This window comes from Lipophrys pholis (assembly GCF_963383615.2).
Source record: "Lipophrys pholis genome assembly, chromosome: 15".
Classification (NCBI taxonomy): domain Eukaryota; kingdom Metazoa; phylum Chordata; class Actinopteri; order Blenniiformes; family Blenniidae; genus Lipophrys; species Lipophrys pholis.
The window spans coordinates 6,326,153-6,338,290 of NC_137642.1; the positions used below are offsets into that span (position 1 = coordinate 6,326,153).

General features: G+C 44.7%; 1 protein-coding gene across 2 annotated transcripts in view; it reads right to left on the reverse strand.

Moving 5' to 3' along the window:
• Nucleotides 1-1,533: 1,533 nt before the first annotated feature.
• Nucleotides 1,534-12,138, reverse strand: part of akt3a (v-akt murine thymoma viral oncogene homolog 3a) — a 43,400-nt gene continuing 32,795 nt past the window's right edge. For both annotated transcript variants that reach the window (XM_080481999.1, XM_080482000.1), the window contains exons 9-13: nt 11,548-11,676; nt 5,691-5,905; nt 4,486-4,573; nt 3,967-4,069; nt 1,534-3,403 (exon numbers count right to left, since the gene is read on the reverse strand). In XM_080481999.1, coding sequence (XP_080338125.1) covers nt 3,318-3,403; nt 3,967-4,069; nt 4,486-4,573; nt 5,691-5,905; nt 11,548-11,676 — 621 coding nt within the window. In that variant the 3' untranslated portion in view covers nt 1,534-3,317. The remainder of the gene's footprint in view (nt 3,404-3,966; nt 4,070-4,485; nt 4,574-5,690; nt 5,906-11,547; nt 11,677-12,138) is intronic.

Consider the following 12,138-nt stretch of genomic DNA (forward strand, 5'->3'; position numbering starts at 1 on the left):
GACGGTCCGCGGAGGCGAGTGCAGGCGCGGACACGGTGGATTATACTTTTCGCGCCATTTCAAGTGCCGATTGTGACTCGAGCTCTGTGCCGGGAAGCGCCTGTGGTGACGTCATCCAGCTGTCGCCGAGCTCCACGATGCTAAGAAGCTACAAAATGTTGCTGCAGGCGCTTATTGTCGACTCCAAAGACACTTTTTATATTTGGATCGCCGGTGAAAACAAACCACGACGAGAACCTAACTGACGACAGGTCCACTAAAATGTTTCTAGTCATTCCAAACAGCTGGACTGACGCAACAAAACCAGAATTCGAAGCAATGAAAGACAAACTTGAGGCCAGTTCTTTTTCTTTTTGGTCGCAGGTCGCCTCGCCTCGCCTGCCTGGGGATCAGCGTTTGCTGCTGAAATCAGCCGCCTGGTGGAGGAAGCTTCTACACATGAAAAACTAAATGCTAAAGATGGAGGACAAATTCAGACGCTTCATCAAACGGAGCCTCGTGTTCAGGTTCGACGACGCTGGACTCAGTCGAGTGTTTGACGCTGCTCAGGCCAGCGCTGCAACTCGTCACCTCACATCTGGTGATATTGACTCAGAAGTGCAGGATGTCAAAGTTTTCCACTGATTCGGAGTGAAATCGTAAGGCTTACCCGGCATTTGAAGACAGAGAAATTGAGGGGGATTGTTTGTTTTTTTTGTTGTTTTTTTTTTTTTTTTTTTAAATCTTGTTGGTCAGACTGGAAGACATGACGGATGTATCAACCGCAAACAAACAAAGTCCAGACTGGAGAGGTGACAGCCAGCGTTGAAGACAGCAGTGCACGGGGAGGATTCAGTAGTCGGGACCCGGATTTGAAAACGGCACACGCAGGGAAAACAGGCTTTCTGATCCAAACATCCACAGGACCGACAGGAAAACACTGAGCTCGCGTCCAAACATCCCTCTTCTCCACAAACTTACAGTAAACACTTACACTTCAGTACTGAATCCCTTCACGTCTTTACTTTCTTTTCTTTCTGCTCCACTTCCTCTTTCTCCCTGAACTCGGCCTCAGACTCACACACCTGCAGCGAGATGAAACGTTCATGTTTCTATCCAATCACAGTTAACACGCCTGTGCAAGACATTACCGAGGACGGATTAATAAGCAGGAGTGCTACAAAAACATTTCTTTATAGAGAGACGTATTTCCATATCCAATAATAGTAACCGACCTTCCTGCACTCCAGTGTGTCGCTTTTGAACTCTGAATATCTGACCACACAACCCTTCACAGTAAAAGCCTGATCACAAGCTGGCTGCTATGTTCAGCTCTCCTCTGGAGGTGATCAGGAACATTATCAGTGTTGGACAGCCAAGTTTCAGAAGAAAAAAAGATTATATATATATATATATATATATATATATATATATATATAAATATAGCAATGGAATATGTAACAAGAAAACATGATGTGACTGAAGTATCTAAAAACACAAAGGAAGACGTGACAACAGCTTTAAAAATCTCAATGACGACACAAAGCGGGTTCTATCATGATCAGTCGTTCTTGCCACTGGGTCTCTTATCAGTGTCCCACACTTTGGTCGTCTGTCTTCAAAGTGTCCCGTCACCTCTCAGCCGTCACATTTTGGTCACAAAACAACACAAAAAAACCAAAACATTTAAAATAAACAATGGAGCAGGAAGGCTATCTGCTTTCCCTCCTACATTCTTCAGCCATTTTTGTTTCTCGAGGGGCGCGTCCCCCCTCAGCCCTAACAAATTACAATATAGGTTTTTTTTTTCTAGAATAATGTAATAACAATAGAAAAAGTTAAATATAAAACCGATGAGTAGAACAATAAATAGAACATATATATATTATAGCCATTTCTGTGGTTCTTGTAAACTGATAACTGTGAATGTATACCTCCTCGCAGACCACGTCGGCTTTTTCTTTCTTGAATCTTTCATAAGAATCTCACAGGAAATAAGAGATCCCCTGTGTCCTCACCACTCACCGATAAGTCATAAATTATCACATTATAAACATTTTATATCTTTCTTGGAGCACTTCACGTGTGGATCCTCACGCTGCGATAACAATATGTCACAGTAAAGCTTTCCGTCGTCGAAACAAAAGTACCGTTTCGCTTTTTGTTCTCCCTTTTATGGGGGAAAAAAAAAAAAGAAAAAAGAACTCAGACTTTTTTTTGGGGGAAATAAATATTAAAAAATACAAAGAAATGCAACGGGAAACATTCAAACCAGCGGTTGTCTTCTCATTTTCACCTCTCCGCCCTGCATTGTCGGTAAAGTGGTAAAGCTTGTGGTTTGGGAGCTTTATTCTTCTGAACTGCTGTGCTTTGAGGTGCGTCCTGAAACAAATCAGTGAATGGACCTTATACACACACACACACACACGCCGTCATTATCCTAAACCTACAGAGTTGACGTACATTAGCAGCTGTTCTGCAGCTTTAAAAGCATAGATGTCAATACACGTGGTTCGATGTTTTGCTGGCGCCTGTATAATGATCAGCAGCATTTAGCTCCAAGTGTAGCACCGGATTTTAGAAGTAGCAGTAGTGGTAGAATAGAAGTAGGAGTAGCAGTACCTGTAATAGTTGTGGTATTAGTTGTAGTAGCAGCAACAACGAGAATGACTTTGCACGGAGCAAAACCTGAGTCAAATCCTGCTCGACGACATGAGGTGTGGAGGATTCTGCTCGGTGATCACAACTACTCCCTCCATCAGTCCCACCATTGTTTCACTGAGGGTTTGAAGTCAGACCCGAGTGTCTGTCTGTTTGCAAAAGCCTGAGATACAACCGGTTAATGGCAGTTTGAGTTTAGACGACTTACAACGCTGCATCTCCGTCACACAGATACAAAGCCGCGACAAAGGGAAAAAAAAAAAAAAAAACAACAAACCCCAAAAAAACCTTCCCCTTTAAAAAGATGCATCAGCCGTCTATCAGGTCAGAGTTTAGCCGGACCAACACATGTCAAAGCACAGCAGGTCACCGGTGGCGCTCCTTGTTTTAAAGGGTCGTTACAAAGCAACTGATCACGTCACAGTTCTGATCACCTGCGCTTGTCTTGTTTGATTGAAACCGGAATTTTCCCCAATAGGGGTCATTTAGTTTTTTATGTAAGAAGGGATTCACCAAAAACAAAAGTAGGAAAGGCAGACTGGAGAGGTGAAAAAGAGAGAAGAAGAGTAGGAGAAGGGCAAAATCCTTCATGTTGGGGTCTTTGTGGGTTCGGTCCTTTCTTTCCCATGCTCGTGACCTCAGAGCGGCGCCGCCTCGTCCTCGCTGTGACGGACAGTTCATTCCCGGCCGCTGGCGGAGTACGAGAACTGTGGGAAGTGCGGCCGTCTCTCGTTGTCCAGGCAGTCCATCCCGTCCTCGTCGACTAGGAAAAGAAAATTCAGTGGGAATCATTAATTCATTATTTGCAATTAGATGCGATTTTTCAGCTGATAAACACATTAAAGTGAAAATGCAAAAAAAAAAAAAACGGTTGACTCTATCGTCTGAAAATATAATTAAACATTACAATGTGTTGTGTTATCGTACCGCGGAATCAAACAGAACATAATTCAATTAGCGAGTGTGTTTGTGATGCGCCAATCTCCTGCTAACTAACCGATGTGTGACCTACAAAACAAGTGGAACCTCACATTAGCACAGAGAAACACATCGGTTCCACTCATGCATAATTCAGTGGTGAACATTTTGAAAGCGGTATCTTTATCTGCAACGGCTGTGAGGAGCTGCATGTGGCCAGAGGACAAATACAAAGACACACAAATCAACAAGACTTTTCTGTGATTAATTGAAATGTGAACGTTTGGAGAGGAAAGCAGTCAGACATGTCATTCATCCAAGAAGACAAACCGGCATCTGTAAAACTTTCTGCCTCAACAGTTTGTCTTAACATACGGGTAGAAAAAGAAAAGAAACCAGGGCGCTCACATTTCTCTGGTGGAGTGATTGTGATGGTCTGGGCCGTGAACTCCTCGTCAAAGTACCTGGTGTCCGTCTCTGACGTCACCTGAGGCTTGAAGGGCGGGACGAGCTGAGAGATGTGAGGAGATTAGATTAGAGTTCCGTTTGTTTGAGGCCAGAAACGAGCATTAAAGCTTTACTGGTGTTAGTATCTTGACAGTGAAGAGAACTGCTCCGTGCGTTAGTTAAAGAAAAGAGGGTGACTGGAGGAAGCTGAGCTGCTGTAGGTGTGACCACACAGGACCTGACTCTCGCTTGGTGGTGTCACATGAGCAAAACACACACAAGTCACACCTCTTCTTAATGCAGAGTGCTCCCCTCCCAAGTGTGTGCTCACACCAGAGGGGACGGGCAGCTGCACGGCGTGACTTTTATAAGACACAAAATGTTAACTTGATTGTTCACAAATTGAAGCACAGGTGGCTGACGACTGGCGAGACTCACAAAAGCGACGCGGTGAGTGTGGGTCGTCGCGTCGAGCCATACCTTTTTATCGTAGACATCTTGCCAGTCGACGCCAGAGAAGAAACTGTGTCTCATTATTTCTTTAGCGTCGTCTGGTCCTCCCCCGAGCCTGCGGAGAAGGCAGAAATCGTCGTCCAACAAAACTGACGTCACAAAGACAATTTTTGATTTGAATCAGCAAGTTTGAAATAAAGTGAAGATTAGATGGCAGCATGTCCTTCTGTCTGCTCAGTGTTTGTTTTTATGATCTTAATGGATTTTAGTGACCATTGAACTACGAGCAAAACAGAAGCTCTCATACTTCCCCCCCAAAGATGGACGCCATCCAGCATGCTGGGCCTCGACATGATTGTGTTAAACCCTGGCTTCGTAATAGAGGTGAGTCTTTTGTTTTGATTTTACACGTCTTCATTTCCTCTTGTTTTGGTCCCAAAATACAGCTGCTTGCCTTTTAACAGAACAAACTGGGACCACCTCACCCCATCCTTTCTTCTCTTCATTCTAAAAGTCCCATATTGTGTAAAATTCACTTTGTACTGGTTTTCTAGTTATAATATGAGGCTCCAGAAGAGAAGAAAGTCTGTCATCTCCCTCACTTGCTTGCTCATACAGGTGAATCAGAGATTTTCCCTTCATGACATCATGCAGGGAAATAACCACTCCACTCGAGCTGCTCAATTTTATTTAATTCAATAATCGTTTTGTTCATGTATGTTTTTACTGCCATTTCTCAGTTGTTTTTATTACTAGCTATACTTATATTTTTACTGATTATATTTCATTTTTATCTTTTCTGCTTTTATTGATGTAAAGCACTCTGGTCTTCATCTGCGAAAGGTGCTATATAAATAAACTTTACTTACTTCCCACTGGTGGAAAAAGGTTTTTACGTTGCGGTTCTCTTTTTAATTTATTCAAGTTTTTTGAAAACGTTTGGTCTGCAGCTAGTTTCCCCCGGTTATTTTTGCTTGAACTGCTCTGCGGACTTTGGCCTGCTCCATCTGCTCAGCAATCCATCTCCTGCTGCAGCGGAGTTTGCTGGAACTTCTAGCCTGGAACTGCAGCAGCAACTCTGCTTCACTTGCCATTTTGGCTTGAGCTGTGTGCTTCAACCTGAGACTCTATTCCTGGCTGCATCCTGGGCCTCAAACCTCCGCCTGCCTGCTCACTGTCATTTGGGGATCAACTATGACCTAACATTTTGAGGTTCAAGCCTCGCCACGCACCGCTTATTGGGGTCTTTGATGAGCAGGCCGGACAGCAGCGACTTGGCGTCGGCCGACAGAGTGCGCGGGAACTTGATGTCCTCCATGAGAATGAGTTCGAACAGCTTCTCGTGGTCCTGGTTGTAGAACGGCAGCCGGCCGCACATCATCTCGTACGTCACAACCCCCAAACCCCACCAGTCCACCGCCCGCCCGTAATCGTTGTCCTCCAGTACCTGAGGAGACCAGAGGGACAGAAATGCACCAGTTCAGCTCTTTTGAAATGGGACCATTTGTTTTATTAGGCATCTGCGTTTATTCAGAATTTCTTTTATTGGACTTAAAAAAATAAACAAGAGTGCCCTAGGTAGTTGGGAGAGGAGACAGATGAGTGAGGAAAGGCTGAAATGGACAGTCAATATGTCGTCCTGCTTGAGGCGCCAATAAAACAGTAAGAGTTGTATGAGATGAGCAGAAGTGGCTGCACAGATAAGAAGGGTTAAGGTGTAGACAGTAGCGCCCCCCCCCCCCACCCCCCTCCGATGTACAGACACACACAGAGGCAAACATCATGGGATGGCAGGCCTTCAGAGGCCCCTGTTACAGTAAGGGAGTCAGAGAGTTGGCGTGGCCCACCAGATGCCCCCCTGGATGCTGCCAGCTCTGCCTGGCACACCGATTCTCTCCTGGCAGGGACAGACACGAACGTCCCTGGATAGAAAAGGCAGGAACAGCCCACATCCTGGGTCAGGGCCAGTCCAACCTCCATGCTGGTTAGCACAGGTACTGGGTGCACTGCGAGCTGTTGTGTGTGTGTGTGTGTGTGTGTGTGTGTGTGTGTGTGTGTGTGTGTGTGTGTGTGTGTGTGTGTGTGTGTGTGTGTGTGTGTGTGTGTGTGTGTGTGTGTGTGTGTGTGTGTGTGTGTGTGTGTGTGTGTGTGTGTGTGTGTGTGTGTGTGTGTGTGTGTGTGTGTGTGTGTGTGTGTGTGTGTGTGTTAAAGATGATGTGCTGTGGAGCGAGTGACTTTTGTATCAAAGTCTTGTGTCTGGGCTGCCTTCCTACTTCTTTTCCCAGCCTTGCACAGTCCTTTCCATCCTGCCTTCTCCATCCTCTAATCATGTGTTCCCTCGCTCACTCATCCTCTTTTCATCCTCTCGTGTGCCCGTTTGCTCACCTCTGGAAGAGGAAAGGTAGAAGTCGAGGGGGAGGGAGACGCACCATAAGAGGGATTTCAGGTGCTGTGGAGGCCCTCGTTAACATAATAAGCTTATTACCATGATGAGTGTATGAGTGTGTGTGTGAGACTGACAGACAGACAGAGCTGGAGAGCTGCCAGAACAGCATATGTTCTACATCTCGCCAATAATAATAACATCTCACTCAGTGTTAATAATGGACCGGTCAGGGTGGACGCGAGTGCATGATAACAGACACTCATGCAAGAATACGAACACGCACGGCAACAAGAACCTGTTTGCAAGACAACTGCTCTAAATGACACGATACAATTACACAATGAACGTCATAATTTGAGATTTAAAAACATTGCGCACACTCAATTAATGCCACCCATCATCAGCAGCTGTGTGACAGATGCAGGCAGGACCAGTGTCGTAAGTACACAAAGAGCTGAGAATGAAGAGGACAAACACTCAATTGTTCAGAATACTGAATGATAGACTGCACAAAATACTTAAATGTAATATTTCCCCCCAAAAATAAAAAATTGGTTAGAATTAGTACAATTTTTAATTTGAAGTGATTGTTTTACTGAGATGATCAGGATTTAAAATAATCGGATGAGCTTTGCGAACACCTCAAACTCTTGAACTGGGATACATTTTAAAGGTGGTTATTTAGACCCATCTAAAATAATAGCAGACAAGCAATTCATGATATTTAAAAATCAAACAGAATCAAGCTTTAGCACAGTAGAACAACATGTAAAAATCAGTTTGTCACCCTGGCAATTGATTGTGACCCTCATGATACAGAAACTTGTTTGAGTTCAGTTCATATTTACAAAAAAGGTCTTCTTTCAGTCATTGTTAAGGATTTCAATGTTACGAAGTTTCCGAATTCTTCCATCTTACAAGCCACACAGAGAGTTTAAAGTCACGGCAGCATACTGAAGTGTACTGCAAAGGTAGGCAGAAAACAGGCTTATTTTCTACATTTCACTTGGCAGCTTCTTCTCCGTTACACAGACTCGGGTTCAGACAAGGTCTCCCCAACTCAACATCGTGCTAAACATCATTGTGCGCTGTGCAAGAAAAGACACCCAACAGCTGCCTGTGAGTTTCCACAGCAGCTCAGTACCACAGAAAGCCGGTCATTAACTGACTGAGCTCACACACTTGACACTAAACTGCTAATGATGCAGGCGGCTGCTTCAGCGTGTGCGAGTCAACATGTACGTGGAAGTGAATAAGAGCTGTGAGTGCTATTTTATGTGCGAATGTGTGTTTGTGTGAGAATTAAGCTGGTCACCCAGTTGGCAGCTGCAGTGAAGAGCTGGGGGAACGAAGCAAGCCGCCAGCTCCAGATATACTATTGACTGGTACGGCTGGAGGGATAACACTGGCTTAGACTGCTGGGAGACTGTCAGACGCACGCACACACATACACACAAGCAGATGGAATATTTATCCGCCCTCATCAAATTCATAAAGTTTTGAGAGTGAGGCAAAGTAGATGTTTGGTGTTGTTTCAGTCCCTGTAGCTTGAGGAGAAACACGCATACAGTGAGAGGTTTCATGAAATTTAGAACAGCTTACAAGGCTGTTTTAAGTGCTGATCTACAGAGCTGTGCACCGAGTGGAATCTTTGTATAAGAAAGGTACAGAAATGTATACAAATCAAGCTGTCCAGTGTGTGTGTGTGTGTGTGTGTGTGTGTGTGTGTGTGTGTGTGTGTGTGTGTGTGTGTGTGTGTGTGTGTGTGTGTGTGTGTGTGTGTGTGTGTGTCCTGGGACCAAAAGAAAGTGGTGGCAGCTCGGTTGCAGGCAGGGAGCAGATTAATCCACACAGAGCCAGAATGTTGCCCCACAGCCCAAGGCATGGAGGCATTGGAGTGTATGTGTGTGTGTGTGTGTGTGTGTACAGTACGCGTGGTTATGTGTCTATAATTTACAGAAAGGCAGGACAAATAAATAGGACAAGACAGAGGGAGCAACAAATGAGATAAATCAGCAGGAGAGTCGAGGAGACGGCGAGGGGAGCGAGTAGAGGAGACGGAGGAGGAGGAGGAGGTGATGAGAAGCAGCAGTGAGGAAGAAGGTCTTGTCCTGTCATGGTCCCTGATGGGGCGGCCATGTGGCAGAGAGCTGCTGCTCGCGGGGCCGCAGCTTTGGCAACGTGTACAGGACGAGATGGGACGGGACGGGCACACACAGCCTGTGGTCATACCAGCCCAGATACCAGCAGGGAACACACACACACACACACACACACCTCGTATACTGTGAACATACAATCCCATATTGTTGGCGTCAAACAAAACCTTTTCATTTCCAAACTTGTGCTGACAATGTGCAAACATTTAGATCTTTTTTTGTTGTTTTTTTTACCAACAGCTGACTGTGCTGATATGTTTGTGAAACACTGACAATTTAGAAAAATGTTCAACATATACAGCATACAAACCAAATCAAAACAAAGACATACAAATAGATGGAAAAAGGCCAAACACATCCCCTTTAACACTTTCAAATTTGCCACAAATAAATGTGTCAAACACAGAATAAAAAATAGAGAAAAACACTCTCCATGTGTTCTTTCTGATCCTGTTCCATCCCTTTGGAGGAACCTTACACTGCGCATTGTTCACTAGACTCACAGCAATTTCTTTTTCTTTCTTTATCAATTTATTTTACTACCCCTGAAACAAACAATAACACTTCAATCTCCTGCTTTACAAGTTCGGCTGAAGAATTATTCACTTTGCAGTGTTGCGTTACTGAACTATCAATGTGTGAGTTCCTTCAGGCACACAGCAGACACAAGCCCTCTTTATTCATTTGTCATCTGCCCTTTTCACTGACGGCAAACACAGGAACTGTCAGAATTTCACTCCTGTAACCCTGAAATATTTTCTCTCCCTTCTCATCTTCCTCTCTCTTCAACCCCCATCCCCCTTTCTCTTTTTAATCCCGGCTACTTTGCATCTCTGTAACTTGGCTCCGAGCAAACTGTGTTATTTTTACACGCGGGCGGGCGAGCAGAACGTGCGGGCGGGCGAGTGGCGGCGGCGGTGGTGTAGATTTCCAGGTTTTTTCCGAGCACCTTCCTCCAACCTCGCCCATCTGCCGCCATCTGCCTCGCTTTAGCCCGCACTTTCTACTGCAATCACACACACAGCGCACACGCGCACACACACATAGATGCGCACAGACGCACATCCTGTGAAAAATAACCAACAGCCTCCAATCAGCTTTTGGCACGCAAAGGAAGGGACTCTAAAAAAAAAAAAAAAAAAAAAAGCACAAAATGCTGCGCCAAATTGTCCTCCATACTTTTTTGAGTGGGATATACACTATGCTTCTCCCCTCCTGCCTTCATCTCCACATCTCCACCGCTCTGTCTCCACCACCCACAGTCATGCAACACTCTCGCCAGTTGATCTGCTGGCCTTCGAGTGAGGCGACGCCGATGACTGGACAGAGGACGGCTGCAGAAAAACCGGCACGAGAATGTAGATGTGTATGCATTCGCGTGACCTCCTGAAACTAAACCAACACCCTTATTCACACACATAAACTGCATATTTACTGTTCACCCTGATATTATGGAAATGGTTTGCCTGTGAAATCCGCATATGAAAATGCACACACGCGAATTCCACTACAAGAAGGTTTCAAACATTCTCACAAAATACAGTGTTGCTAATGGGCAGGGCCTTGTGAGCGAGTCTCTGGCTTCTGACTTCATGATTCAAGGGATTTGAGGGAGTTTGTGTGTACATTCAGCTCAGCTCCTCCAGGTGTGTGTGTGTGTGTGTGTGTGTGTGTGTGTGTGTGTGTGTGTGTGTGTGTAACTACCCAGCATAAAGCCCATTTATCAAAGATCAGTAATATTCCTGGTAGTTGAATTAATCATCCAGGGCAGTTGTTAGATAAACAGGCACTGTGCGTTGGACAATGTGAGTCCCACAGTTCACAGGGGACGTCCTGGTGAAACCCTGAGCGGTGCAGAATCGCTGCCTAATGGATAGGCCGCCTGTGGATGCCGCAGATGCTTTTATGTACTACAAGGCCTCCGTCAATCTGCTCAGTTTGCACAATGTTGCCACACAATCAGGGAGATTTTTGTCATTGGCTAGGTAATTTATGAAGATTTTTTATTTTTTTTTGTGGATGAGGTCCCCAAATATCTCGCCACATTGGAGGATTTCATAATGCGCACACAATGCTAACACTGAGCATGTCTTTCTGAAAGCAGACTCTTGAGGAGGGTATACCTGTTCATACAACAGAAGTACTATATTATATCAACAATCTGTTTTTGTGAACAGATTGTCAAATGTGTCTTTATTCAACTTGTTTAAATATCCGTTTTTGAAAATTTGCATTATAGCATACTGATGCACACACTTTAAAAAGTAGCTGAATTATCAGCCCTGATATTAGCATAACAGTAGTTCAGGTCACAAAGATGCAGTATCTGGTCGACCATCAACGACATTACACGTCACATTATTTAAAAGTCTACACTTGTGGACACATACAGTACTGTACAAATAAGTAGAACTGTGGAGAAATAAATTAGATGCATTCATTTCCAATAACTTTAATGAAGAAAAAAAATATCTGTAAAATTAAAGCTGATTAACCTCAAAAGAAAAGAATGTTACAGATAGAGACTGAGATAAGAAAAATTACCTCAGGTGCCAGGTATTCTGGTGTGCCACAGAAGGTCTTCATGGTCGCAGCGTCAGTGATGCCCTCCTTACAGAGTCCAAAATCTGTGATCTTGATGTGGCCATCTTTATCCAGCATCAAGTTTTCCAACTGAAAAAGAAATGAACATTCCTGTCACCACTTGTGACCAATACAAATCATCTAAAGTGTATAGTTAACTGTTTAAAACTGTTTGGGATCACAGTGGAGGCAAGTTTTGAGCAGTTTGTAAGGAGAGCGGTAACAGACAGGGACCGCCATATTGTACTGCCCCAAACAGCGTCTGTGCGCACACGCAGACACACAAACTGAGCAGTGGAGGGAAATAAACTTCAGGCATGTAGCGGAGCCACTCAACCTTTTAATTTTAATGGCTGAAGTGTTTTTCTCACTCTGTCTGCTTTTTCTCCTTTGTTTTCTTGGCGGCTGTAAGCGGGGCCAGGGCCAAGGCTGCCAGGCAGACACTCAGACAAACCCAGCTACCTCTCTGCCTCGGTGGCATCAACACCTCCCTGCATCCCTCTCTCCCTGCGTGCCTCCACCTCATGCAATTCTTTACTGCTTTATGTCTGT